The sequence below is a fragment of the Pongo pygmaeus genome, chromosome 1 (genome assembly GCF_028885625.2).
Source record: "Pongo pygmaeus isolate AG05252 chromosome 1, NHGRI_mPonPyg2-v2.0_pri, whole genome shotgun sequence".
Lineage (NCBI taxonomy): Eukaryota > Metazoa > Chordata > Mammalia > Primates > Hominidae > Pongo > Pongo pygmaeus.
The window spans coordinates 98,870,176-98,896,997 of record NC_072373.2 but is presented as its reverse complement, the minus strand read 5'-3'; the positions used below and the strand labels follow the sequence as shown (position 1 = coordinate 98,896,997).

The window sequence follows — 26,822 nt, the reverse complement described above, 5'->3', positions numbered from 1 at the left end:
CCAATTGGAATGCCTAGGTTTATGAAACAGACCAGACTTGACCTTCATTAGCTAATAACCCCTTTGTTCTGACTGAAGGATGCCCTGCCTTTTCCCAGCCTGCCTCCAGGTATGGGGAGATAGTGTTCTTTTTTTTTTTTTTCCTTTTTGAGACGGAGTCTCGCTCTGTTGCCCAGGCAGGAGTGCAGTGGTACGATCTTGGCTTCCTGGAACCTCCACCTCCTAGGTTCAAGCGATTCTCCTGCCTCAGCCTCCCTAGTAGCTGGGATTACAGGTGCCTGCCACCACAGCCAGCTGAATTTTATATTTTTAGTAGAGACGGGGTTTCACCATGTTGGCCAGGCTGGTCTCAAACTCCTGACCTCAGGTGATCCACCCACCTTGGCCTCCCAAAGTGCTGGGTTTACAGGTGTGAGCCACCGCTCCTGGTCGAGATAGTGTTTTAATAAAAGTGCAGGTATGTCCTGGGAAGGAAGAATTGGCAGCCATTCTGGCCATTTTGAAATCATTTCCTCTTTTTTCTTTTGTAATATTTTCTTGACCTAGATGTCATGGAGCATTCTCTGTGCATTCAGAAAATACCTTTGCTAAGGGCTGTGGCATACAACAGCTCTCGAGGAGTTAACAGAAGGGGTAATTCTTCACAAAACACAAATAACTGAGAGGCAGATGCCGTGGGAGGCCTTGTGACGCGGTGGGAGCTCAGGGAGGGGAAGATGTGTTTCCCACAGGATGCAGGGTAGCATCTTGGAAGATGAGGCATTTGAACATGAACTCGAGGAACTTGCAGATGCCCTAGGTGAAAATGGGAAGAATAGATATTTAAGGCACAGGAAATGATAGGAGCAAAGGCACTGAAGTTGGAAACCATGGAATGTATTGGATAGGGCACTGAGAGATGGTAGCAAGAGGCGTGAGTTTACCTAGACTGTGGAAAGCCTTGCATGCCACTCTAAGGATGTAGCTTTTATTTCATAGGAATTAAGTGTTTTCATAAAACCAGCTACTTTGCTAGGGTTGGGAAGGTTTAAGGGCCATTGTGACAGTGTCTTCTGTCTTTCCAATTCAAAAAGTGGGAGGATGCTGATGTTTCAGTGCCACCCTCCTGTGTGGCAGAGAGTAACCTCCATACATTTTCTCATTTTCTTTTTTTTTTTGAGACAGCATCTCACTGTCATCCAGGCTGGAGTGCAGTGGCGCGATCTCAGCTCACTTTAACCTCCGCCTCCCTGGTTCAAGTAATTCTCCTGCCTCAGTCTCCTGAGCAGCTGGGATTACAGGCGCCCACCACCACGTCTGGCTAATTTTTTTGTATTTTTAGTAGAGATGGGGTTTCACCATGTTGGCCAGGCTGGTCTCGAATTCCTGACCTCAGGTGATCCTCCCACCTCGGCCTCCCAAAGTGCTGGGATTACAGGCGTGAGCCAGCACACCGGCAACATTTTCAAGTAATATTCAACAAAAAAGCCCTCAGTTGGGGGCCGGGTGCGGTGGCTCATGCCTGTAATCCCAGCACTTTGGGAGGCTGAGGCAGGAGGATCACAAAGTCAGGAGTTCGAGACCAGCCTGGCCAATGTGGCGAAACCCTGTCTCTACTAAAAATACAAAAATTAGCCAGGTGTGGTGGCATTTGCCTGTAATCCCAGCTACTTGGGAGGCTGAGGCAGGAGAATTGCTTGAGCCCAGGAGAGAGAGGCTGCAGTGAGCCAAGATCGTGTCACTGCACTCCAGCCTGGGAGACAAGAGCAAGACGCCATCTCAAACAAACAAACAAATAAACAAAAAACCCTCAGTTGGATGGTAATATACCCTTTTTACCGATAAAAACACCAAGAGTTAAGTATCTCACCAAAGACTGATTTCTTCTCCACGAAGTTGGAATGTTATCTTCTCCAGACATTTGGAAGGTTACGAGGGTTCCTTAAAACCTGTTACCAGTAAGATGTCATTTATGCAGCTGGGCCTCAAGGCAGGGGATGACCAGATGACCTCAAGATCACTTTCATTCTTGGATAGCCCAGCACCTGTTTCTCTTCATTGTCTGGGAGAGGCATATACTCCATCCTCATGCTGTCACAGAATGGAATCCAGAAGGAGCCTGAGATATACTTGGTCCCACTCCTTATTTGTCCAGTGGGAACCAGAGATCCATAGTGGCTAAGCCCCTCATTCACCTCCATGCATAGTACAGGTGATCTACTCTGCCTTGTTAGTCCTCTCTCAACGTTATCATCTTCCCAATCTACAGGCCCCTACTTTTTCCTCCTACCACATTTTTCCTTTCAGGTTTTTAATTTTCCCCACAAAGTGTTATGTGTGTGTGTGTTTTTTTTTTTTTTTGAGACGGAGTCTTGCTCTGTCACCCAGGCTGGAGTGCAGTGGCACAATCTCGGCTCACTGCAAGCTCTGCCTCCCGGGTTCACGCCATTCTCCTGCCTCAGCCTCCCGAGTAGCTGGGACTACAGGTGCCTGCCACCACGCCAGGCTCATTTTGTTTTTGTATTTTTTAGTAGAGACGGGGTTTCACTGTGTTAGCCAGGATGGTCTCGATCTCCTGACCTCGTGATCTACCTGCCTCGGCCTCCCAAAGTGCTGGGATTACAGGCGTGAGCCACTGTACCTGGCCTTTTTAAAAAAATCTTCTTTGAAGCCCGACCAACATGGCAAAACCTCATCTCTACAAAAAATACAAAAATTAGATGGGCATATTGGTGCACCTGTAGTCCCAGCTACTTGGGAGGCTGAGGTGGGTGGATCACTTAAGCCTGGGAGGTCGAGGCTGCAGTCACGTGCGCACACACACACACACCATACACACTTCTTTGACTTATGAAAGAAAACCTGCTTCATTCTTTGAAATTAGGTTGATCTCTAGATGAATACCTATTATCTTGCCTGCTTTCACTTGGATAATTTCCATGTGGCTCATAGAAATGGGAGTTTGAATTCAGGTACTTTCCTATAGTTTAGTTCAGGAAGAAGATGCTAGTCTTGTAAAGTGCATCAATAACTTGCTGGCTGGTTGTCAGGAGCAGAAACTCTGGATTGAGGATGAGCAGTCCAGGAATGACCTCTCCACAACTAGAGAAAGAAGAGTGCGTGCAATGTGTTCCCTGTAGTCCAAGAACCAGGGTAGCCCTGCTAGAGCTCTACAGAGCCATGTGCCAGGTAATCTTTGTTGTGAAAGAAAAAACTGTCGGGTGGTCCCAGAGTCACCACCCCAAACACCTGATCTTGGGCAAGGTAATGCTGCCTCCCTGGACTTCAGTTTTCCTGGTCTGTGAAGTGGTGATGATAAGGCCCGCTCCACAGAGCTGGCAGAAGCACCCCTGTACTGGTAGCCCTTTGTACCTGTAGACTGTAAAGGTGAGGGGTTATTGTTGCTGTCATTGTCATTATTAGGGCAGTGTGGACACTCTCAGGCTGACTCTCCAGGGTGAACTGACAGGAGATGAACTTGAACACATAGCCCAGAAGGTACTGCAGAATTCTGGTGGGCAAGGCCCCCTCCCCACACCAGTGCTTCCTTGCTGCTGGCCTCTTACCCAAGTACTGCCTGGAGCCGACTCTGGTGATGCGAGAGTGGGATGCCCTCCTTTCAGCAACATCCAGCTTGCCTCAGCCTTCTGCACTGCTTTGGGGCAGGAGGAGTCCCCCACTAAAATTAAAACTAAGCTGCTACTTCTGCCCATTTTCCCTGGCCGGTGTTCTTGCTGCTGTGTGGCTTCTGTTAGAAGTTCTGAAACGAATTTTTGGAGAGGAAAGTCAGACTAATCCTTCAAGTCTTTTGAGAAACAGGTCTTCTGCATTAGTTGAGGGGCAGGAGTTCTGGGCTTGCCATGTGGTTTCTGAGCCATCTCTCTCTCTCTCATCTCTCTTTGGCCAGGCGGGCAGGAAGACCTATGCCATGGTGTCCGGCCACTCAGCTGGTCATTCTCTGGCTTCAGAACTGGTGGAGTCCCATGATGGACATGAGGAAATCATTAAGGTAAGCTTAGTTCACCTCCAACTTTTCTCCCTGTCCTCTTCCTCCCTGCACGTATATGAGAGGGAGCAGTTGATGTTGTTGCCAAAGGGAGCTTGTGGTTTGATGGAAGGAACCAGACCTGAGCTGCTAGTTCCTGGCAATCTCCTAGAAATATCTTAATTAATACCAAGAGACTACAGTCTGCCTGTTAGCAACTTTGGTGCAACCTGGCCCCAGGCAAGGGGGTGGACTGGATGACCTTACTAGGGGCCTATCCACTGACCATGTTTTGCTGCTAGAGGTTGTAGAGACAGGTAGGAGGTGTGTTTATGGAACTTATATTTTCCTATAATGGGTTCATCCTGATGGAACTTATTTATTTATTTATATATTTTTAGTTTTGTAGAGACAGTCTCACCTTGTTGCCTGGGCTAGTCTCTGAATCCTGGGCTCAAGCAATCCTCCTGCCTCAGCCTCCCAAAATGCTGGTATTATAGGCGTGCACCACCCCACCTGGCTGATGGAACTTATTTTTAAAAAAATAAAATGATTTTTGTTATTTCTCTTTTTTTTTTAATAAAACAGCTTTTTGAGATATAAATCCCATACCATATGATTGACTCAGTTACAGTACAGTTACGTGCTGCATAACAACGTTTTGGTCAGTGATGGACTGCGCAGACAACAGTGGTCCCATAAGATTATTATACTCCATTTTTACTGTATTTTTTCTGGGTTTAGATACATTACCATTGTGTGATGATCACCTACAGTATTCAGTACAGTAACATGCTGTGCAGGTTTGTTTGTAGCCTAGGAGCAATAGGGTACACCATACAGCCTAGGGGTGTAGGAGGCCATGCCATCTAGGTTTGTGTGTGTACACTCCATGATGTTTGTACAAGGATGAAATTGCCTAATGATGCATCCCTCAGAATGTGTTCCTATGATTAAGTGATGCATGACTGTATATATGTGAGTGTTTATGCCAATATAGCTATATAGCATTTAGCTAAATTTATTGCATTAGGCTAAATTTCCAGAAGTAGAATTGATAGACCAAAAAGTAAATATATTTTTAGGTCTTCTGATCCGAATCACCAAATTCCACCCAGTAAATTGGTGGTAACAATTTACCCTCCCACCAGCACTATATGAAGCTGCCTATTTTTGTATAGTTAATTTAATTTGAGGTTTCTTAACTAAATGGTGTTCTTATTTCAGGTGTACTTGAAGGGGAGGTCTGGAGAAAAGATGATTCACGAGAAGAATATTAACCAGCTGAAGAGTGAGGTCCAGTACATCCAGGAGGTGGGCACCCCTTCCCTCTCACGCAGTGCCTAGGTCATTTCTCTAAATCTCACATTTTTTGTGGCTGTCTTCTTTTGTGGATTCTGGTTTTTCCACTTCTTTTTCCTTTATGTCTCTGAAATGCCACCATGCCCTCCCGTGTGTCAAATATATAACTTTTGACCATACCTGATCCATTAATCCACAAATACTTAAGTACTATGGGCCTAGCACTGTCCCAGCCACCTATCGAAAATTACCAGCCACTTTTCACAGCATTTCTTAACTCCCTTCCTGGCTCATGTTTCTCGTTGGCACTTATGCCCATATAACATATTACACATTTTACTTCTTTGTCTTTTGTGTTGTGTGTCTCCCCAACAAGAATGCCAGCTGTAGCTCCACTTGACCAAGGTCCCTCCCTCCATCCTGCAGCCAGTCGTTAGGAGAGTGCCTAACTCGCAGTACAGGCCAGGGATGGGGCACAGAGTTGGGTGAGTTGGCGTGCTCTCTTTCTCTACCCTAAAGCTCAAGTTTCTTCCCCTCCCCTCCCAGGCCAGGAACTGCCTACAGAAGCTCCGGGAGGATATAAGTAGCAAGCTTGACAGGGACCTAGGAGATTCTCTCCATCGACAGGAGATACAGGTAATAGGAAATGGTCCATGGTTGGGTCCCCACCGAGGAGGTGGGGTTGTGCCAGGCAGTCTCATTTATCAATTACCCAGTGTGTGCTAAATCTAGCATCCCTGCCAGGAATGGAGAAAATAGAGGTGATGCTGCCTTCTCTGGAGCACTCACAATCTAGTTAGTACTCTCCAGCCGATGAGCACTTACATTTACACATGTCAGCTTAAACATAAGTACACCTGCTCCTGAAACACTGTACAGAAATTGAACTTATATAAATTAAATATCATCAGTTGTTAGCAAAGCCTCTTATCTATAAAGATTCTGTGATCAAGCTTCTTATAATAATAGAATTTTATAAAGCAGACAATCACCTGTAAATCCACACTTCTCATAAGCCGATCTTGCTTAGTTTGGGTGATACCTGTAGTGTAAATTGAAATTGAAGTCCGTGCCCTAGCCTGTTATTAATCTTGTATATAGTTATGTCTAACCTGGGATGGGAAGCTCCTCAAGGTTAGGAGTTCACCCCACCCCACCCCGTGTCTGTATCCTCACCCTCCCATTCTCCCCAGGTCTGGGATGTAGAAGGCATCAGTAAATGTTTGTTAGACTGAACAGATTGGATAAATCTTTTCTGGGATGGATAATCCTGGGATCCTGCTTTTCAGTTTTTCCAAAACTCGAGGACAGAAATGTCCTCAGGAGAGCAGAGCTGTCTCTTTGTGACTTCGCCCTCATCCTTTAGATTCTGAGTTGTATCCTTGATTTGCATTTTGGTTCGGGCAGAGTGTCTTGCTCCAGCAGCGGCCCCTGCCTTCATTCCCTTGAGGGGAACAGTGGCCCAGCAGCTGGTGCAAGGAAAGTTCTTTGTCTTGGGCATGCACTTGTGTGGTGGAACATTCCCTAATTTTTGCTTTGGCTGAAGGTAGGTCTTTCAGTGCTTGAGCCCACATCTGGCTGGTGGGAGCTACTTTGTCAGGTGGCTGAAGAACCTAATGTGTGCAGAGACTGGCCCAAAGTCCAGCCCCCTTGTTGGCACAAACCAGCTGTCATACGATGAATAATCAGGCTTTGGGTCAGAAATAATTGAAAAAGGGCTTCCCTTTGTAATTTTTGCTTTGTCAAACTTGATCAGCATCCCTGGGGGCAAGGGAAACTGTTTGTGGCAGGCAGCTGCACGTATTCCCTGGCTAAGAAGAATGGGCTACATATACTTTTCCATCTGCTGAAAGGTTTTAGCCTGAGGTTTTTTTCATCCTCCCTACAAGACTTTCAAGGCCCTTTCAAGACCACATAACATTTCTCCACCCCCTCTTGTTTCTGTTTTCTCATGGAACACTAGAAATCTTTTTTTCTTTCGCTTCCTTCCCTCTTCCTCTTCTCCTTTCTTCATTCCTTCCTTTTTCTCCCTCCCTTTCTTTTTCTCTCTCCCTCCCTCCCTCCCTTTCACCTTCCTCTCCCTCTCCCTGTCCTTCTCTTTCTAAGATTTGAGTGTTAGGAGAATAATGTTTCAAAGTTGGTTGCTTTCATCTGTTTTAACTACCAATTTTATTTTTCTTTGAACAGGTGGTGCTAGAAAAGCCAAATGGCTTTAGTCAGAGTCCCACGGCCCTGTACAGCAGCCTACCTGAGGTAGGTAACAGAGGACACCACGGTGGCTCCGCTTAGCCAGGGGCAGGATTGCCTCCTCCCCATCCTTTTGTTTATTGCTTTCTTTCTCTCTCTCTCTCATTAAATACAAGAGTAGTAGTTGACATAAAAATTCAAACAACAGAGAAATATAAAGAGTAGAAATTCTCCTTCCCCAATCTCACTCCTTGCGAGTATCCACTGTTAACAGATTGAAGTGGGTGGATCTTTCTAGGGCAGTGCTTCTCAGCCTCAGCTGTTCATTGGAATGGCCTTGCAAGCGTTAAAGGATATGATGCCTGGGTCCCATCCCTAGAGCTTGTCATTTCATTGTTCCAATAGTTGGCCTGGGCATCAGGACTTTTAAGAGCTCTTCAGGTGATACTAATGTTTAGCTAAAGTTGAGTGCCAGTATTCTAGAATATTTTTATATACATAGACAACCATATTTAAATATCATGTATATATTATATACACACCATATATACATGATAAATATATGTATATAATATACATGTGCTTTTCTCAACTATAAGATCATGGTAAATACATTATTCTTTGCTTGCTTTTTTTTCTTAACTAAAGAGTATATTACAACCTTCTTTCCATGTCAGTACATATAGATCTACCTCATTCTTTTGAATAACTGCATAGTATTTCCTTCCATGGCTGTACTTGATTGATTGACTGATTGATTGATTGACTGACAGAGTCTCACCCTGTCACCCAGGCTGGAGGTGCAGTGGTGATCATGGCTTACTGCAGCCTCGACCCCCGGGGTTCAAGCAATCCTCCCACCTCAGCCTACCCAATAGCTGGGACTCTAGGGCACGCGCCATTATGCCTGGCTAATTTTTGTAGAGATGGGGTTGCCCAGGCTGCTCTTGAATTCTTGGGCTCAAGTGATCTGCTTGCCTCGCCTCCCAGAGTGCTGGGATTATAGGCATGAGCCACTGTGCCCAGCCTACTTTTTAAATTTTTATAAATATTATTTTTTGAGACAGGGTCTCCCTATGTCATCTGAGCTGGAGTGCAGTGGTGCAATCATGGCTCATTATAGTCTCAGCCTCTTGGGCTCAGGTAGTCCTCCTGCCTCAGCCTCCTGATCAGCTGGGACTATAGACACGTGCCACCACACCTGGCTAATTTTTGTATTTTTTGTAAAGACAGGGTCTCATCATGTTTCCCAGGCTCATCTCAAACTCCTGGGCTTAAGTGATCTGCCCACCTCAGCCTCCCAAAGTTTTGGGATTATAGTCATGAGCTACTATGCTTGGCCTCCATGACTATACTTTATTTTTTATTTTTTTGAGATGGAGTCTCGCTCTGTCACCCAGGGTGCAGTGCACTGGTATGATCTTGGCTCACTGCAACCTCCATCTCCTGGGTTCAAGCAATTCTTGTGCCTCAGCGTCCTGAGTAGCTGGGACTACAGGCGTGAGCCACCATGCCTGGCTAATTTTTGTATTTTTAGTAGAGATGGGGTTTCACCATGTTGGTCAAGCTGGTCTCGAACTCCTGACCTCAGGTGATCCACCCACCTCGGCCTCCCAAAGTGTTAGGATTACAGGCATGAGCCACTGCACCTGGCCACCATGACTATATTTTTTAAAAGTGTGTTATTATGTTTTTTTTGTGATTATATAATACAAAACATTCATATTGTAGAAAATTTGGAAAATTCAGAAACACAGGAAAGTGAAAGAAGAAACAAATATCACTTGTAATCTACTCAGAGAAAAACCACAGTGAAATTTCATCTTTCCCTGAATGCAAATATATATTTACCATGTGAATACATTGTATAGTACGTAGCATTTCTTTATAATTGTTTTTTTTGTTTCTTTAGTTGGGTATGTTTTTGCATTTGGTGTTTTTGGCCCTCAAGTATAGGTTGAATCAGACCCACCCATTAGTTCATGACACATCATCCTCATGGGTCCTGTCAAGGCCTCTCACTGGTTTCAGTTTTTTGTTTTTTGTTTTTTTTTGCCTCTCCACCTCCTGCAAGAGGCACTCACTCTAATGAATTCAATATATGGCTTTAAATGTGCCTGTAAAATGTTCAGTATACATGATGAACTTGTGCTATATCTTCTTCCCTCTTTGTTCTTGTTTTCTCTGGTACCGTGTTTTTTAGGATCTATCTACATTGCTGTATTAAAATCTAGTTCGTTGCTTCGGCCTCCTACATGTACTTTTATAACTTACTTTTTTGCTTCATGTTGTATCATATGATGAAATAATATTTTCATGAAAGTTTTCCATGTCATTAAACAGTCTTATGAGAGCACTCTTTGAAATAAGTGCATAATAGTTGTGTTCCAGGAGCCTTTTAAAGGCCATTGGCTCAGGTGAGGATTTAGGGAAATTGACTGGATAACTCATGACATCTAGATTTGGAATGCTGTGATTCTAACCACTTGCTTTAGATGTGCAGCTTGGACTTTCTCCTTCTTTTGAATCACCATATTTGGCAAATACATTGTTGGCAACAAATTACAATAACACCTGGTAATATCGTTTGGCCTCTTTCTTCTCACAAGCTCAAAGCTGTACCGGATGTTATCTTACCTAGTTTTGAGGCAGCCTGTAAGGCAGGGTGTGGTAGGGAGTGTACTGACTGCCTCACAGATAAAGAAATGAAGGCCCACAGGACTTTACTTCTTCATTATCACCCACAAGATGATGATGCAGAGACTGGGACCCTGTCTCCCTCCAGTGTCTGGTGCCTGTGCAGCAGAGACGGGGGCGAGACCCTACATGTTAGCTCATCTCTAACCACCAGCCCACAGTTGGGTGTGTCTGGGAGAGACTGAGCAGTTACCTCGATGAGACACCTTTTTCCACATCGAATCAGATTCCTGGACTCATTGCATGCTTTTGCCCTAAACCTGTCCATCCATCAGTAACCCTTTATATGCTGCTGTCAGTGCCAAAAGCTGAGAATGGTAAAGGATATGCTTTTGAACCACTCCCTTTGTGATGGGTGTGACATAGTCCCTGTCCTGTGGGAACTCTAGTCCAAAGGGGAACATGGTCTCTGCTCTCAGAGAGCTGTAGGCGGATAGAGGGAAGCAGGACGCACACCTACAGACAGCATCCACATATTCGCCAAGAAATTGAGTAGTGGATACATACATGAAATATTACTGAGCATGTCCTAAAATAATTGGGTGTTTGGAGGCTAGCAGGGTTCTTTAGGGTATGAAGGGACAATGTTTCATTGAATAACTCAGAATTCCTGGCTGCCTAAGGTAACTCTCCCCTTGTGTGATGACAGTTCTTTTTTGAGGGTGGTCTGGACGAGATGGTCCAAACCAGTGTGTGCCTGGAGGAGGACCTTTTCTTACCGAGTCAGAAACTTGATGGCTTCCCCTTCCCTTCCTTGCTCTGGCTGTAGGTGGACACCTGTATAAATGAGGATGTTGAGAGCTTGAGGAAGACTGTGCAGGACTTGCTGGCCAAGCTTCAGGAGGCCGAGCGGCAACACCAGTCAGACCGTGTGGCTTTTGAGGTGAGATTTGGGATTTGGGGAGAAGGTGCCCTAAGGGATGGGCTACTGAACACAGGTGCCAATGATGTCTCAGCTTGGACTTCCTGTCTCTCTGGCTGAGTGCCACAAACTGGAAAGGCAAGGCTGTGAAGCCTGGAACACTTGTCTGCTTTTCCCTCTCCTGGACGTTTACACTGTTTACTGTCCAAGGCCAGCCCATAGTTCAAAAGTCAGCTCGGGATTCTCTGCTCTGATGAGTTTGAGGGTGGTGCCCATCTGGGGCAGCCGGTGATTCAGAAGTCATTTCTGTCTGTGTCGTGGTAAGAATCCCTGGGTTCTTGAGACTCCATGCAGGCAAGGACTGCTGCTGGCATGTCACCCCCGAGTCTCCAGTGTCTGGCGCAATACCTGGTATTAGATAGGTGCTTCATAAATGTGGACTGGATGAGTGACTAAATCTGTGTTGTTGTAGAAAGAACTGCACCCATCAAGTTGGAGGATTTGGGCTCTAAACTCAGCTTTGCTATGCAGAGCTTTGTGGTCTGGAATGAGTATCTTTTTTTCACTCTGCTGCCAAGCTGGAGTGCAGTGGCGCAATCTTGGCTCACTGCAACTTCTGCCTCCCGGGTTCAAGCAATTCTCCTGCCTCAGCCTCCCGAGTAGCTGGTACTATAGGCATGCGCCACCATGCCCAACTAATTTTTGTGTTTTTAGAAGAGACGGGGTTTCACCATGTTGGCCATGATGGTCTTGATCTCCTGACCTTGTGATCCACCTGCCTCAGCCTCCCAAAGTGCTGGGATTACAGGCGCGAGCCACCACGCCCAGCCTGGAATGAGTATGTTAATTATTGTTATAGTACAGAAATCTATAAAAGGAGAGTAAAAGACCTCTACTATATGTGAGGTCTTCCATATTTTCTAGAAAATTCTTTGAGTATAAAACAAGGTACATGGGCAGTTTTCTTTCTTTCTTTCTTTGGAGACAGGGTCCCACTCTATTGCCAGGCTTGAGTGCAGTGGCACGATCTTGGCTCAATGCAACCTCCATCTCCCGGACTCAAGCCATCTCCCACTTCAGCCTCCTGAGTAGCTGGGACAACAGGTGCACACCACCATGCCTGGCTAATTTTTGTGTTTTTTGTAGAGACAGGGTCTTGCCATGTTGCCCAGGCTGGTCTCAAACTCCAAGGCTCAAGCAGTCTGTGCCTTAGTCTCCCAAAATGTGGGGATTACAGGCATGAGCCACCATACCTGGCCCATGGGCAGTTTTCCAACTGCTCTGTGTGAGGTTAACCATCTGTTACCTGCTTTTGTTCTTCCACATGTAATGTATTCTTTATGTCATAAATATGTTATGATAGGGTTGTATCCTGCCTAGGCATGCTGGGAGCTGGTAAAAAGAGAAAGGCCAGCCTGAACTCTTCATTTTCATGGAACTGAGAAGGAGAATTTTTGAGAAGAGGCTTGGCAGTGAGGAAGAAGGGCACCAAGGATGATAAACTGCTTCTGTGTCAGCTGAAGTATTATTTGAACAAGTAGTTTAAGCTCTCCGAGCATCTGTTTCAACTTTTGGAAAAAGGGTTAATGAAATACACCTTACAAGTTTGTTGTGTAGATCGAGTGAGGTAATATATGTGAGGGCACTTTATTATTCTGAAAGGTTTTAGAAATATAAAATAGTCTATATTTTTCTTAGCAATCAGTTTAACAAGGAGATTTTCCTATTTAAATAGCTTGGACTTAGGGTAATATTAAAATTAGTTTGTCATCTCAGAACAAAGTAGCTGTGTGGTGAAGAGGTATGTTGCATCTATTTCAGATTCCAAAATTTGTATAATTTAGTTGGTGATGTATCAGTTGGTGACCAGCAGTTTCCTACCTTTTCCAAACAAAACAGGAGGAAAGGAAGGTTGAGGCTCTAGCACTGACCAGGTTGTGAATTTTGGAAAAAAATTTCTGCACTGAGAGGCATTATGAAGTTGTGGAAATTATAGAAATATTTGCTGGTTTTAATCACACATGGAGGAGTCTGCTGCTCTGGATTTCAGAGCCTGAGCAAAAGTGCCCTGACAGCTATAGCCCACTGCCCAGAATTTAGAAGGGGTTATTTTTCTTAACCCCGTAGTATGCAGCACCACCTGCAGCGGTAGGAGATGCTGCTTCTTGCTGGGCGCTGTGGCTCACACCTGTAATCCCTCAGAAGGCCAAGGCAGGAGGATCCTTGAGCCCAGGGGTTTGAGACCAGCCTGGCCAACATAGATCTCATCTCTACAAAAATAAAAAAATTAGCCTGGTGTGGTGGAGCATGCCTGTAGTTCCAGCTACTTGGAAGGCTGAGGTGGGAGGATTTTTGGAGCCCAAGAGGTGGAGGCTGCAGTGAGCTATGATTGTGTCACTGCACTCTAGCCCGGGCAACAGATTGAGATCTTGTCTAAAAAATAATAAATATAGTACATAAATAATTTTTTTTTTTAAAAGGAGGTGCTCCTCAGGTCATTCCCACTGTTGGACTAGGTTGGCACACCTTTTTATAATTAAGAGGGTCCCTTGCAGGCAGGGTTGGCTGGAGCTACAGAGTCAAATGTGGAAGGGGAGTCTGTATTTTTTTTTTAACCTTTTACTCTGACAGTGGGGTGCAAGAATCAGACCATGGCCTTATTAACACTGTGCTTGAGCTCACATCAACCTAGGTGCAGTGTTTATTTATGTACAGAAATGTACATAAATAAACATAAATAAATGTACATAAAAGATACATAAATAAAATTTTTTAAAAAGGCCTTACTTTTAAGTTCCTGCCTATGGGGATGGCCTATTTCAGGTAATATGGGTCATATGAAGGCTTCTCTCAGCCTCTCCTAGTGAATTGGACTCCTTGGTCTGCTTTTCTGAACCTATAGGTAGGAAGGGCAAGATGATCAATTACCATGAAAATAACTTGCCATTAAGCATGGGTTTCCTGTTCTACTGGCTGCTTGCTGTCAAGAAGGATTTGCAGTGAGAGTGAGTTTGCTCTGGACATGGCTGGCGTGTAGCATGGACACGTCCCATCACACATCACCCTGTGCTGTACTTTCTCCTCCCCAGTTCTGACCTTGGGAGGGGCCGGACAAACTGGCTGCTGATGTTCTGTTTTCCCAGGGCTGGCTGCTAGGCTTTCCAGAAGTTACCTGGATTCTTTTTTAATAAATGATGAGCAGTCAGTGTGAGGTTACCTGGGAAGCACTGAAATGTATGGTGAAGTATCTGGGTCCTAGCAGTGGCTGTCATTCACTAGCTGGGTAACCTTGAATAGGTCAGTTGACCTTTACTTGTTAAAGGAGAGGGTTGGATTAGATGAACGTCAGTTCCACTCATTATTTTATTGAGTAGTTACTGCATACGAAGTACTGTGGGAGCTCTGGAAGTGTAATGGTGCTCAGGTCTGTGCCATCAGGACACTGACAGTCTACTTCGGGGTGCACAGAGTGACTGGGCAAAATCTGTTCAGTGCTATGAGAGGGAAGGCCGTGTGTTCCTTGTGTGTCCTCTCCCTGGGCACACAAAGGAAGGGCTCCTCCCCCAGGCTCAGAAGGCTCTCTGGAAGAAGGGGCATCTAAGTGAGACCTGGAGGATGAGTAGGAGTTGGAAAGATGCAAGTTGAAAGAAAGGAGGCAAGTTCTTTGCTTTCTCATTCTAACATTCTGCTTCTATCCTCTAAATTGGTTTCTCATCTCTGATAAAAGGCAAATTCAGCTGGTCGCGGTGGCTCACTCCTGTAATCCCAGCACTTTAGGAGGCCAAGGTGGGCGGATCACCTGAGGTCAGGAGTTCGAGACCAGCCTGACCAACATGGAGAAACCCCATCTCTAATAAAAATACAAAATTAGCTGGGCGTGGTGGCACATGCCTGTAATACCAGCTACTCAGGAGGCTGAGGCAGGAGAATCACTTGAACCCGGGAGGCAAAGGTTGCATTGAGCCAAGATCGCGCCATTGCACTCCAGCCTGGGCAACAAGAGTGAAACCCTGTCTCAAAAAATAAATAAATAAATAAGACAAATTCTTCCTGATGCTTAGTAGCCCTTCCAGGTGCCATTTTGGCTGTTGTGTGTGGGCTCTGTTGCTGGAAGTGAGGCGGAAGGTGTTGAGGAGACAGAAGAAAGGAACTGGAGGTATCCTCTCTGAGATTATTTGCTTTTGAATTTGTAGGAAAGCCACAACATTGGGTTAAGCTTGGGTGGTGGTGGAGGGTTCATGAGGATGTTGAAGGAGTCACCTATCTGAAAAGTGGTGCTTGTGGGTTCCAGGTGTCACTTTAAAGTGGACCTCAATCAACTGTGAGCCAGTTAACCCTGGAAATAGACTTACTCTGCTGGAGTGCTGAGGTGGTCCTGTGCAGTGAAGGGGAGATGGTGGTGTGCCCATCAGTGTCACCACCTTTCTCCCGTCATGGCTCCAGAGCCACCCACTGGGTTCTTTTCTAAGGTTTTTTTCCATGTTTGCTCTTTTTTCCACACCATTTAACATATTCCTGCCCTGTGTTTTAGGTCACACTCAGTCGGTACCAGAGAGAAGCAGAAGAAAGAAATGTGGCCCTTCAGAGAGAGGAGGACAGAGTGGAGCAGAAAGAGGCAGAAGTTGGAGAGCTGCAGAGGCGCTTGCTAGGGATGGAGACGGTAATTCGGGGATCTTGCTTGTCAGTGCCTGGACTCCTGGGCTGGAAGGGGCCTGCGGGTGGATTGAAACGGTTGCCGAGACCCTTCTTTTCCAAGCATCTCCAGAAAAGCACACTTCGCAGCTTCCTTTGGCAGATCCCTTGGAATACCTTTTAGCCTTCAAGGAATTAGCCTCCCCCTAACTAGAGTTGATCCTATTTCCACATTAGATTCCTGTACAGATGCCCCTTTTGAAGTCCTGGTTTCTCAGGGACTGGCAGCCATAGCTGGCGAGTGGGCCGGCATGATGCAGGGCTGGGTTCTGCCTCAGGGCAGCTGGGTGAGGCTGAGTGAGAGTGGGAAGAGTTCTCCTCATCAAGGGAGGGCGCCCCATCAAACCAGCTCACCTTGCTGCTCTTTGGCAGCTGTCCAGGCCCAGTAGGGGCTAAGTCCCAGCCTGGCACCCATCTCACCCCAAACGCAGAAACTGTTGCCATCTTCTCATCCTAGATTTTCTTTTGTGGCCCACCCAGGAGCATCAGGCCTTACTGGCGAAAGTCAGGGAAGGGGAGGTGGCCCTAGAGGAACTTCGGAGCAACAATGCTGACTGTCAAGCAGAACAAGAAAAGTAAGGGCTTGGCTCTTGTTCACGGTGAAGTTGGGTTGCAGGGAGGGGAGGGCGGGCCATACAGCCTGTTGCTCCTGTGGTGGCCTGGTCTGGGGAGGAAGCTGGTGCTGATGTCAGATCTTCCAGCTCTGACTCACCGTGAGCTTGCTCAGGGTGGAGCCCCACCCAAGAGATACCGTTTGGGAGGCCGCCATCTCCAGGGAGTTCATTTTCCATGGGGTAATAACCTAAAGAAAAGGCTTTCACAGTTTTAGAGCCAAGGGCAAGCAAGAGCTGTTGGAGCATCTGCTGTTGCTGTGCGTCATTCCACAGATTAGCGCAGTGGATATGTTATGCCTTCGTTCCCTCCCCACCGAAACAAAAACTGACTGTAAACTGTTTGAGGGTAAAATTGATTAACAGTCATGCTGATGAAAAATAGAATGAGCAGCTTCATGAGGAGATACTGAACTTCCTGTTACTTGAAGCAATGCAGATAGAAACTGAGAACCGCCTGTCAGCAGGGTCCCGAGGTGATCACTGAGATCCTTTCTACCTCCAAGGTGAGAGGGTTTTGCAAATTCCCTCTGATCAGAGGAAATCAGAGGCCCCAGACAACCAATGAAGCCTACAGAGCAAAGATTGTGCCTTCTAGAACTTCAGGAATTTGGAAATTATGCTGTTGGCAATTAATAAATAAGACCTCAAATGGTAAATCACATTTAACATCAGCATATTTGGTTTGATCTTCATTGTGTAAGGAGGACCTTTTTTAGTTCAACAATACATTATCTGAAGGGCCTTTTAAGGAATTCCAAGATGAGCAGACACAATTCTTGCCCTTCAGGGCCCCTCAGTCTTCTGGAGGCATTTTCTCTCCTTTAGGATAACCTAGATTTGACCTTCCTGGTATGGAAGATACACACGTCATATTGTAGCCTCCTTTCTGACTGGCCTTTATATCAGAATTAATATCAGAATGAGTCAACACTCCTTCCTCGGTGGGTAGGTGCGCATGGGCAGAGCAAGAGAAACAAAAAGGACTAGATAATCGGAAGCCAGGGTTTGGGAATGGCAGTGACAGCTGTGCCATGTACGTGCTGATTTTCTACCTAAAAGGGGACTGAGAAGTAGGGCATTGGAGAGCTGAAGGTGGAAATTTAGAATGCTTGGAGTTTAGGAAGGATAAAGGGTAGCTCATGTTGCATCGTACCGCAAGCAGCATGTGCTTGTCAGCTTCCTCAGGCAGAACTGGGGAGTGATGGATTCTTCAGGGGCCCAAACCCCAGGATACTCTCCCAAGTAGCCTGACTAAAAGAAGACTGTTCCTCTACTCATAACACTTCTTACACCAAATATATGGGTTTTCCATACCAAGCACTTCTCCAATTCTCAGTTGATACCAGCTGGGCACCCTACACTTTAATTCAATTCTGAGACGACCCAGAGTTAGTGCAGAACCACAGGTTAAGGGCCAGTCCTACAAGACTGCCCCTGCTTCAGATGCCAGTCACAAGTAGTGTGGTCTAGGGTACCTACACTTCTGTCCAACTTAGCTATAAATTGGGGGTTCCCATATCCTCTTTTCAGGTTTGATAACTTGCTGTAATGGGTTTGCTGTCATAGAACTCAGGTAAACATTTTCCTTATTTATTTATTTATTTTTTGAGACTGAGTCTCACTTTGTCGCCCAGGCTGGAGTGCAGTGGTGCAATCTCTTCTCACTGCAACCTCCGCCTCCCGGGTTCAGCCTCAGCCTCCTGGGTAGCTAGGACTACAGGCGTGTGCCACCACGCCCGGCTAATTTTTTGTATTTTTAGTAGAGATGGGGTTTTACCATGTTGGCCAGGCTGGTCTTGAAATCCTGACCTCAAGCAATCCACCTGCCTTGACCTCCCAAAGTGCTGGGATTACAGGCATGAGCCACCGCGCCTGGCCTACTTATTTTTTTAATTTAAAAGTTTTTTCATTGACACAGGGTCTTGCCATGTTGCCCAGGCTGGTCTCCAACTCCTGGGTTCAAGCAATCCTCCCACCTTGCCTTCCTAAAGTGCTGGGATTATATTCATGAGCCACTGCACCTGGCCAACATTTCACTTATTACTGGCTTATGATAAAGGATAATATAAAGGATTCAAATGAACAAACAGATGAGGTACATAGGGCAAGGTCAGCATGTGGATGCATTAACCAAGCTGGAAGCTCTGAACCCCTTTGTTTAGGGTTCTTGTGGCGGTTCATTACATAGGCATGATTGATTAAATTATTGGCCACTGGTGATTAGTTAGGTCTCTAGCTCCTATCCCCTGTCCCTTTCCCAGAGGTTAGGGGGAGTTGTGGGGCTGAAAGTTTCAACCCTTTAATCATGCCTTGGTCTTTTCACTAGCCCCATCCTGAAGCTATCTAGGGACCCCAGCCACCAGTCATCATTAGCATACAAAAAGACACTCATCAGTCTTGGAGATGCCAAGGCTCAGGAACCAGGGAATGTGACCAAATATCATAACAAAACATAGGCACTGTATGTCAGGAACCGGGACAGAGACCCATTATATAGTTCTTATTATTTTACACTGCCCTTTGGGGGATCTTGGCTCAGTTTGCTTAGAAGATGCAAAGGAAGCAACAGTGGTTTGGGAATCAGGAGACCTAGAAACAAAATTGTGTGAAGAGGCTTTAAGGAGCCTCAAATCCTGTCTTTCTCCTCCAAATCCCTGCCAACAGCTTGATGGTGTTGAGTATAATAATCCCAGCTCCAACTGGGCATGGTGGCTCACACCTGTAATCCTAGCACTTTGGGAGGCCGGGACAGGAGGATTGCTTGAGTTTAAGAGTTCGAGATCAGCCTGGCCAACATGGTGAGACTGTCTCTACAAAAAAATTTTTTTTTAGTTAGCCAGATGTGGTAGCATGTGCTTGTAGGCCCAGCTACATGGGAGACTGAGGTAGGAGGATTGCTTGAGCCCAGGAGGTCAACCCGGCAGTGAGCCATGTTTGCATTACTGCACTCCAGCCTGGGCTACCAGAGTGAGACCCTGTCTCCAGAAAAAAAAAAAAAAAAAGGTCGGAGGGGGAAATCCTAGTTTCTACTTGAATCTTCCCAGTACCGAGGAGTTCATTACAGATGAGACTGGCCACTTTTTGACAGCTTTAATACTGAGAAAGTCTTTCCTGTGTTAATATAAAAACAGCTTCCCTGGAACCATCTACCTATTGCTTCTAGATTTACCCTCCAGAGTTATCCAGAATGACTTATCCCTTCTAACCTTTCTGAGCCTCAGTTTCCTCACTTAGACAAGGTGATCCCTGATGATGCTTCCAATGTAATATTCTTTTTTTTTGTGAGACAAAGTCTTGCTCTGTCACCCAGGCTGGAGTGCAGTGGCGCCATCTTGGCTCACTGCAACCTCTGCCTCCTGGGTTCAAGTGATTCTCGTGCCTCAGCCTCCTGAGTAGCTGGGACTACAGGCACACGCCACCACACTTGGCTAATTTTAGTATTTTTAGTAGAGATGGGGTTTCCCTATGTTGGCCAGGCTGGTCTTGAACTCCTGACCTCAGTGCTTCCAATGTGATATTCTAAGGTACCCACCACCTACTCTTCAGGGCAGCCTACCGGGGAATCAGGCAAAGGGAATCATATTAATGGGAACCTCCCAAGCTCAAGGCTCTTCCTGTGACTGGGTAAATAAGTGATCTTGTTCCCTTGCCTCAGCCTTCTGGTCTTTATCCCCAGGGCTGCTACCCTGGAAAAGGAAGTGGCCGGGTTGCGGGAGAAGATCCACCACTTGGATGACATGCTCAAGAGCCAGCAGCGGAAAGTCCGGCAAATGATAGAGCAGGTAAGTTGGGCTGGCTTATAACCTGCCCTCGGGGAGTCACCCCAAGTCTATGCTCTTATTTGTTTCCTAGGGAGCTTGACTTATATTCATGCATTTCCCATGTCAAACATTTATAGCTACCAATTACCAGGTTCAGGTTATTAGGATTTGCTTTTCTCCCATCTTTCCCCTACTGTTTTGTTTGTTTGTTTGCTATTTGGCCTCTGATTTCCAATAGGAAGGGAAGGAAAAGGTTAATTTGTCGTATACTCTGTGAAGAGTATGGGTAAATGAGTAGTTGAGTCATAATAAACTCTGTTATCTGTGCAGATTATCAGTCTTTGAGCTTCATGGCTGCTTTCCTGCCTTAACCCCACCCGAGCTTGAGGGTAGCATACTTAGGATTTGTCTATTTGCAGAATTGTTTTGAGAGCCTAAGGCCCCGTAACTGGGAGGCTGTATGTGCTTCATGTCAGCTCCATTAGTGTCTGTTTTATTTAATGCTGTTTTCCATTATCTAGAACAGAGTCAGTAATATAGTAAGTACTCAATAAATATGTCTCGAATGAAAAAATAATTTGTATTTTCCAAAGCCATATGGAATGGGTTTTGTCACTCATTATTTTGGATTCTCAGGGTGGTATTCCCCTTACACACTCCTCACTCCCACCCGGGATAATCAAGAGTCTAATATTGACTGAAATGAGGCCTTTGTAGAAAAGCTAATGAAGTCATATGGAGTTGCAGGGCTCTGCTGCCTTCCCCAGCAGCTGGGGTGAAGTCTGGTGAGTGTGTAATGAGTCATTGCAAAATGAGCTCCAGTGTCTCCCACACCTTTGCAGCTCCAGAATTCAAAAGCTGTGATCCAGTCAAAGGACACCACCATCCAGGAGCTCAAGGAGAAAATCGCCTATCTGGAGGCAGAGGTGTGTGTGCTGGGCAGCCCAGCAGGGGAACAGGACTGTTGAAGAGAAGGTGGACATAAGGGAGACAGAGGTTATGGAGGGGTCTTTGTCATGTCTTGCTGCTGCTCTGAAGTGAATACCTAGGGTGGTTGGTGACTTTCAGTTCAGTTGAATAAACATTTTCTGAGAACCTTCAGGAAGCTTCTAACAATGATGAGATGACCACACCCCCGGCCCTGCCTTCGACGGACATGTCATCATGGTGCAAGCCACATGCCATGGCTGCACACGGCTAATTCTGACCCTCCAGGCTTTGCAAAGGAGCTGGCAGTGGTGCTGGGCTGTGAAGGAGGAGGAGGCATTCATACAGATGGAGTCTTTTCCAGGGCTAGATTACTTAACGAGTTGCCTTCCTAGTCTAATTTCCACTTTGCCACAGGGCCCTACCTATCTGTTGACTACCTGAAGATCACTTTGCAAACACTCTGTGAAGATCCCCTGTAGTGAGGGAGAAAAATGGGAGAAAGGGTTATCTTTAGAGAGTTTGCAGTCTATAGTCACAGATAAAATGTGTATTTTTAAAAAGACCAAAGAATGCTTTATAGAATAGCATGTCAACAAAGGCAAGTGAGTATCTCAACTGAGGACAAAAAATTATATATAGGGGCCAGGTGCAGTGGCTCATGCCTGTAATCCCAGCACTTAGGGAGGTTGAGGCGGTAGGATTGCTCGAGGCCAGGAGTTCAAGACCTAGGCAACATAGTGAGACTTTGTCTCTGAAAAAGAAAATTTTTTTAAATTATCCAGATGTGGTGGCATGCATCTGTAGTCCAGTTACTTGGGAGACTTAAGGGAGAGGATCACTTGAACCCAGGAGGTCGAGGCTGCACTGAGCTATAATCACGCCACTGCACTCCAGCCTGGGCAACAGAGTGAGACCCTATCTCAAAAAAAAAAAAAAAAAAAAAAAAAAAGAACTGTATGTAGAGGACATATAGGAAACCATCAGTCTGTCAGTGTTGTACAGAGTTATGGAGGAGCAGGTATTGGAGGATAAGCGCAATCTATGGTAATGAAGATGAGGCAAGTGGGTATCCAGGTGGTGGCACGCATGGTGGGGGTAGAGGCAACAGCAGCATAAACACAGGCAGAGAGACCAGAATGCACTAGCTAAATATGGCACCTGGGAAGTCAGAAAAAGGCCAACTCTAACCCCTAAGCTTGTGTTACAGAATTTAGAGATGCACGACAGGATGGAACACCTGATAGAAAAACAAATCAGTCATGGCAACTTCAGCACCCAGGCCCGGGCCAAGACAGAGAACCCGGGCAGGTGAGTGAACGCGTGTAGATAGAATGGGGCCAGGGTGGAGGGGAGGAAGGAGGGACAGAGCTCAGTAGAACCTTTAGTGCTAAGGCAAGAACAAGGCTCCTTTAAATCCAACTTTCCTCCCTCAGTCTGACCCATTGTTTGCCAGAACCATTTTCTAACCCAATTAGAGTAGAACCTGTTACCACAAGCCCAGGGAGGTCCATGAATGGCTTCTAGAGATGTATGAACCACCTGAAATGGTAGGAAGAATTTAGTTACAATGTTTGCATATTTCTAGGGAGAGGGTATTTTGCCTCTAAGAGATTCAGAAAAGGACCCATGATCTTGACAAAATTGAGAATCACAGCTATATCCACTTCTCAGTTGTTTAACTGCCCCTCTCTTTTCTTCACCCTTGCTACAAGACACATGTATCATGCCCCAAATCTTCTCCTAATTGTCACTGATAATTACTGTTTTAAAGCACTTGGAACCCAAGTGATCAGCCAGCACTGCAGTGTAAGATTCCAGAGGCCAATGTGAAGATTCCAGGGGCTCTGTGAAGGGTGGGCCACAACACAGGTGTTCCCAGCACAACTCAGTGTTTCCAACCTTCTTTTCAGTATTAGGATATCCAAGCCCCCTAGCCCGAAGCCCAAGCCTGTCATCCGAGTGGTGGAAACCTGAGCTGCCTGGAGATGGATGCTGCCATTGCTGCTGCCTCTGCCTCGGAGAAGCCCACTGCCCCTGTTGGCTGTTAACACTGACTTTGACTTCCTGACTGTCCCCTGGCTGCACCCAGGACTTAGGGCTCCTGTGTCTCACCATTCCCAAGCTCCTGGCCACTCTAAGCTGGGCAGACGGAGCATGAGCACCTATTCAAGGCACTGCAGCCCTTTGGAAGACATTGTCCTGCGAGCAGGAGCCAGGGCAGTATCTATATTCCTACAGTGACTATTTGTCTCTGTAGAGAGCCTCCCTTCTGTTGTACACTGGACTCTGGCTGCCCTATAAGCCAGGCCTTCATCAGATTGGGAGAGCTGACAAGATTTGCCTCAGCCCTAAAAGCTGGAGACACAGATGTCCAGAGTGATTGGAGAATGTCCTGGGGGAATGAAGTTCCTTCCACAAACACAGCTCGGTTCTTAGCAACAAACTGTTTGTTTTTCTACTTGCTCCATCTGCAGCCTACGCTGCCCTGGCCTCCTGCAGACAGATAGTGGGATTACCTGGCAAGGCCTGGTGAGAGCCAGTGAACCTAAGCTTTGACTGGGTGGCCTTGTCTTTCTGGGGAGGAGGGAATGTACATTCAGGGAGTAGCCTTTTGCGGAAACATTCTCTAGGGCTACAGACAGTCATGTGTGACTTCTCTCTGCTGTGAAAACTCCCAGAGTCTCTTTAGGGATTTTCCCTAAGGTGTACCACCAGGCACACCTCAGTCTTCTTGACCCAGAGCCTGAAAACTGTTTTCACTGGGTTCCACCAGTCCCAGCAAAATCCTCTTTGTATTTATTTTGCTAAGTTATTGGTGGTTTTGCTTACATCTCATGATTGATATATACCAAAGTTCTATAGCCTTCTCTTGCAGTGTTTGGATTTGCTTGAAACTGGGAAAACTGTTCCCATTAGGCTTGTTAATGTCAGAGTGACACTGTTATAAATCTTTCTCTCCCTTTCCTCTGCCTGTTTCTTCTCTTTCTCCTTCAAACTTGATCTGCAGCTCAGGAAGGTGAGTCTACTTTCCCTGAGGCTTTGGGGTCAGAGTATATGTTGTTTGGAGAAAGAGGGCAATCAGGACTCTTCTGGGACCCAGATGAGTTCTTCACTAGCCCTTCCGAACCCCTTGCTCCATAATTGGTCTTTTATCCTGGCTCTGAATGACCCTGCAGGTCATCATGGTTTTCTTTTTTTATTGTTTTTTTTTTTTTTTTTTTTTTTGTTTTTTTTTTTTTGAGACAGAGTCTCTCTCTGTCACCCAGGCTGGAGTGCAGTGGCGTGATCTCAGCTCCCTGCAACCTCTGCCTCCTGGATTTAAGCGATTCTTCTGCCTCAGCCTCCTGAGTAGCTGGGACTACAGGTGTGCCACCACGCCTGGCTGATTTTGGTATTTTTAGTAGAGATGGGGTTTCACCATACTGGCTAGGCTGGTCTCGAACTCCTGACCTCAGGTGATCCACCCACCTCGGCTTCCCAAAGTGCTGGGATTACAGGCTTGAGCCACTGCGCCCGGCCCATGGTGTTTTTCTTTAGGGTTCTTCCTACAGCCTTGAGAAGTAGATAGGCATCAGAGTATGGTACTATAGGAATCAGAAAAATTCAAAACAAATGTGGATTAAGTGTTTAGGCTCTATGTGGCTCACAACCAGAAGCCTTAAGTCTGTGTTTCTGTGTCTCAAGACTGGGCTCACATTCTGGCTTTGTCCATAACAATGCTCTGGGATTTCAGGGAGTTCCCTCATTTGTAAAATGAGGGGGGTCAGAGCAGGTGATCTCCATGTTTCTTCCCATTCGGATGTTGTTGTCTGTGGCATATTCTTTGTATGGCAAATTTAATAAATTATATTAATGTGTCTCTTTGACCTCCTGGTCTGGTTTCCTTTCACTTTTCAGGGAGGATGAAAGAACATTTTAGTACTTCTTGGAAGATGGGCACCCTGTTATCCACATGTGGGAGGTGTGGTCCAAACATCCCAAATGCCATGATATGAGGACTTCGTGGCATTTATAGAGGTATTAGAAGAAGCTCAGCTCTGTGGTCTGAGTCGTGATTATAGGAGGCAGCCCCTAACTTTAGCTTTGACCTTCTCTGGAGCAATGGCCTTGTAGGATCCCTAAGCCTGGCCGCATTGTGTCTCATTTGGAAGAGATAGAGGTAGAGTCCTGTGATTACATAGAGATAGAACAGCAGCACTGGAGGTAGATGAGTAACTGCATGCCTTCTGCAGAAATGAAAAGCACTCTGGAAATGCTGACTGCAGCTGTTCAAGGGGGTTCGTTTCTGGCTGTCTCTGGGCATCATTCAATTAGTCTCATGATTTTTTTTTTTTTCCTTTCTGCCAAGAAGGCAGTTGACTGCAGGGCCAAATGGGGACATAGCTGAATTTACACGAATCTTCTCTGGGCCAAAGAAACCAGAAACACAACACCCCCTCATCCCTGGCTTGTTTCCTTTCTAGCTCCCATTTCTCTTTTTCAATTGAAAGAGTGTACATTTTTCTCTGATTTCTTTTCTTCCCCCTTCTCCTGCTTCTCAGCCAATTCACACCACAGGCTTCAAACACATTGGAAACCTCTTTCCTTTCCAGACCCGGATTTGTCTTCTGACACCCGTGGCTCTCTTCTTTCTCTGGCAGTCTTGTTTGGCATGGGTAGATCTAGACTGTACTTGCTCTTAGAATATTAACAGGGTGGAAGCAGGGCGGGGTTGACCAAGGTGCCAAGAAGACTCACAGGGCTGGAGGAATACTGGAGTGAGTGTGCTGCCGTACACGAAAGGGAGACTCCCGCCGGGCCTCCTGTGCTCAGTGGGAGGAACCAAGATTTGGGTTGCAGATAATGGAGCGACTAGTCTAGAGGCATTCCAGAGACTAGAACCAGGGGTCTGAGAGAGTCCTTGGACAAAAACATGCCACTGGTGTATATTTCCTAGAGTTTAGTTATGCCACAACCAAAGAGAGTAGGGGCATGCCACAGGGGAGCGGGGGGCACGGGTTTGGAAAGGGAATGTAGTCAGGGAAATATAGTTTGTATCTTGGTGATCTTGTCAATTAGAGACGGAGAATGGGGGACTGGATAAGAATGAGATAGTGTTCAGGGCCTGAAGAAAAGGTGTGGCGAGTAAGGTGCTCCTGGCTTTAGTGGCCTGTTTATTGCCTACGTTTTGTCATTTTTAAGCCAGCTCCTCTGTGCTGCCTTAATATTTTGTGGAGGGAGGATAGAGTGTGATTCCCTGGGACCTCTGCCATGAAGGCCTGTTTCTTTGAGCTGGGTGTTGAGAGCTGCTCAGACATGCAGTCGTCATCAACAGCGTCCTGTAAACCTGGAGCGTCAGCCTAGCATGGGAAAAGAAGCAGCAGCACCCTGCCTGCCGAACAACTGCCCCGTCTTCCCCATCTTCGTCTGTTCTTTCCCCTGCACAAAAAGAAAGCCTGGCAGTGACACAGTATTTCAACCAAATGGTGCATTGGAACTTTTTTCAAACTAAGTTTCTAAGGCCAAGAATTGATTGGCTCATTTTCATCTCTATTTAAAAGTACCTTTTGCTATGAAATGTCCCACTAGGAAGTGTTTCCACTTTGGAAAGGAAAGGAGCTCTGACATGGCAGGAGTTAAAACAACTTAATTAGGCTGGGTGCAGTGGCTCACGCCTGGAATCCCAGCACTTTGGGAGGCTGAGGGGGGCGGATCACTTGAGGCCAGGAGTTTGAGACCAGCGTGGCCAACACAGTGAAACCCCGTCTCTACCAAAAAATGCAAAAATTAGCCAGGTGTGGTGTCGGGTGCCTGTAGTCCCATCTACTCAGAAG

The 26,822-nt window shown here is 46.1% G+C and overlaps 1 protein-coding gene across 5 annotated transcripts in view; it reads left to right on the top strand.

Annotated features, from left to right (window-relative positions):
- The window catches only part of TUFT1 (tuftelin 1), a 42,027-nt gene extending 17,152 nt beyond the window's left edge, over positions 1-24,875 (top strand). The window contains exons 2-14 of one of the 5 annotated variants that reach the window (XM_063651025.1): positions 3,030-3,168; positions 3,403-3,477; positions 3,887-3,988; positions 5,192-5,278; positions 5,813-5,902; positions 7,454-7,519; positions 10,920-11,033; positions 15,544-15,672; positions 16,185-16,279; positions 19,995-20,100; positions 20,922-21,005; positions 22,217-22,317; positions 22,920-24,875. In XM_063651025.1, coding sequence (XP_063507095.1) covers positions 3,052-3,168; positions 3,403-3,477; positions 3,887-3,988; positions 5,192-5,278; positions 5,813-5,902; positions 7,454-7,519; positions 10,920-11,033; positions 15,544-15,672; positions 16,185-16,279; positions 19,995-20,100; positions 20,922-21,005; positions 22,217-22,317; positions 22,920-22,983 — 1,230 coding nt within the window. In that variant the 5' untranslated portion in view covers positions 3,030-3,051 and the 3' untranslated portion in view covers positions 22,984-24,875. Of the gene's footprint in view, positions 1-3,029; positions 3,169-3,402; positions 3,478-3,886; positions 3,989-5,191; positions 5,279-5,812; positions 5,903-7,453; positions 7,520-10,919; positions 11,034-15,543; positions 15,673-16,184; positions 16,280-19,994; positions 20,101-20,921; positions 21,006-22,216; positions 22,318-22,919 lie in introns of those variants that run through there. The other 4 variants (XM_054474058.1, XM_063651039.1, XM_054474059.1 and 1 more) reach the window with 4 other exon arrangements.
- The last annotated feature ends 1,947 nt before the right edge of the window (positions 24,876-26,822 follow it).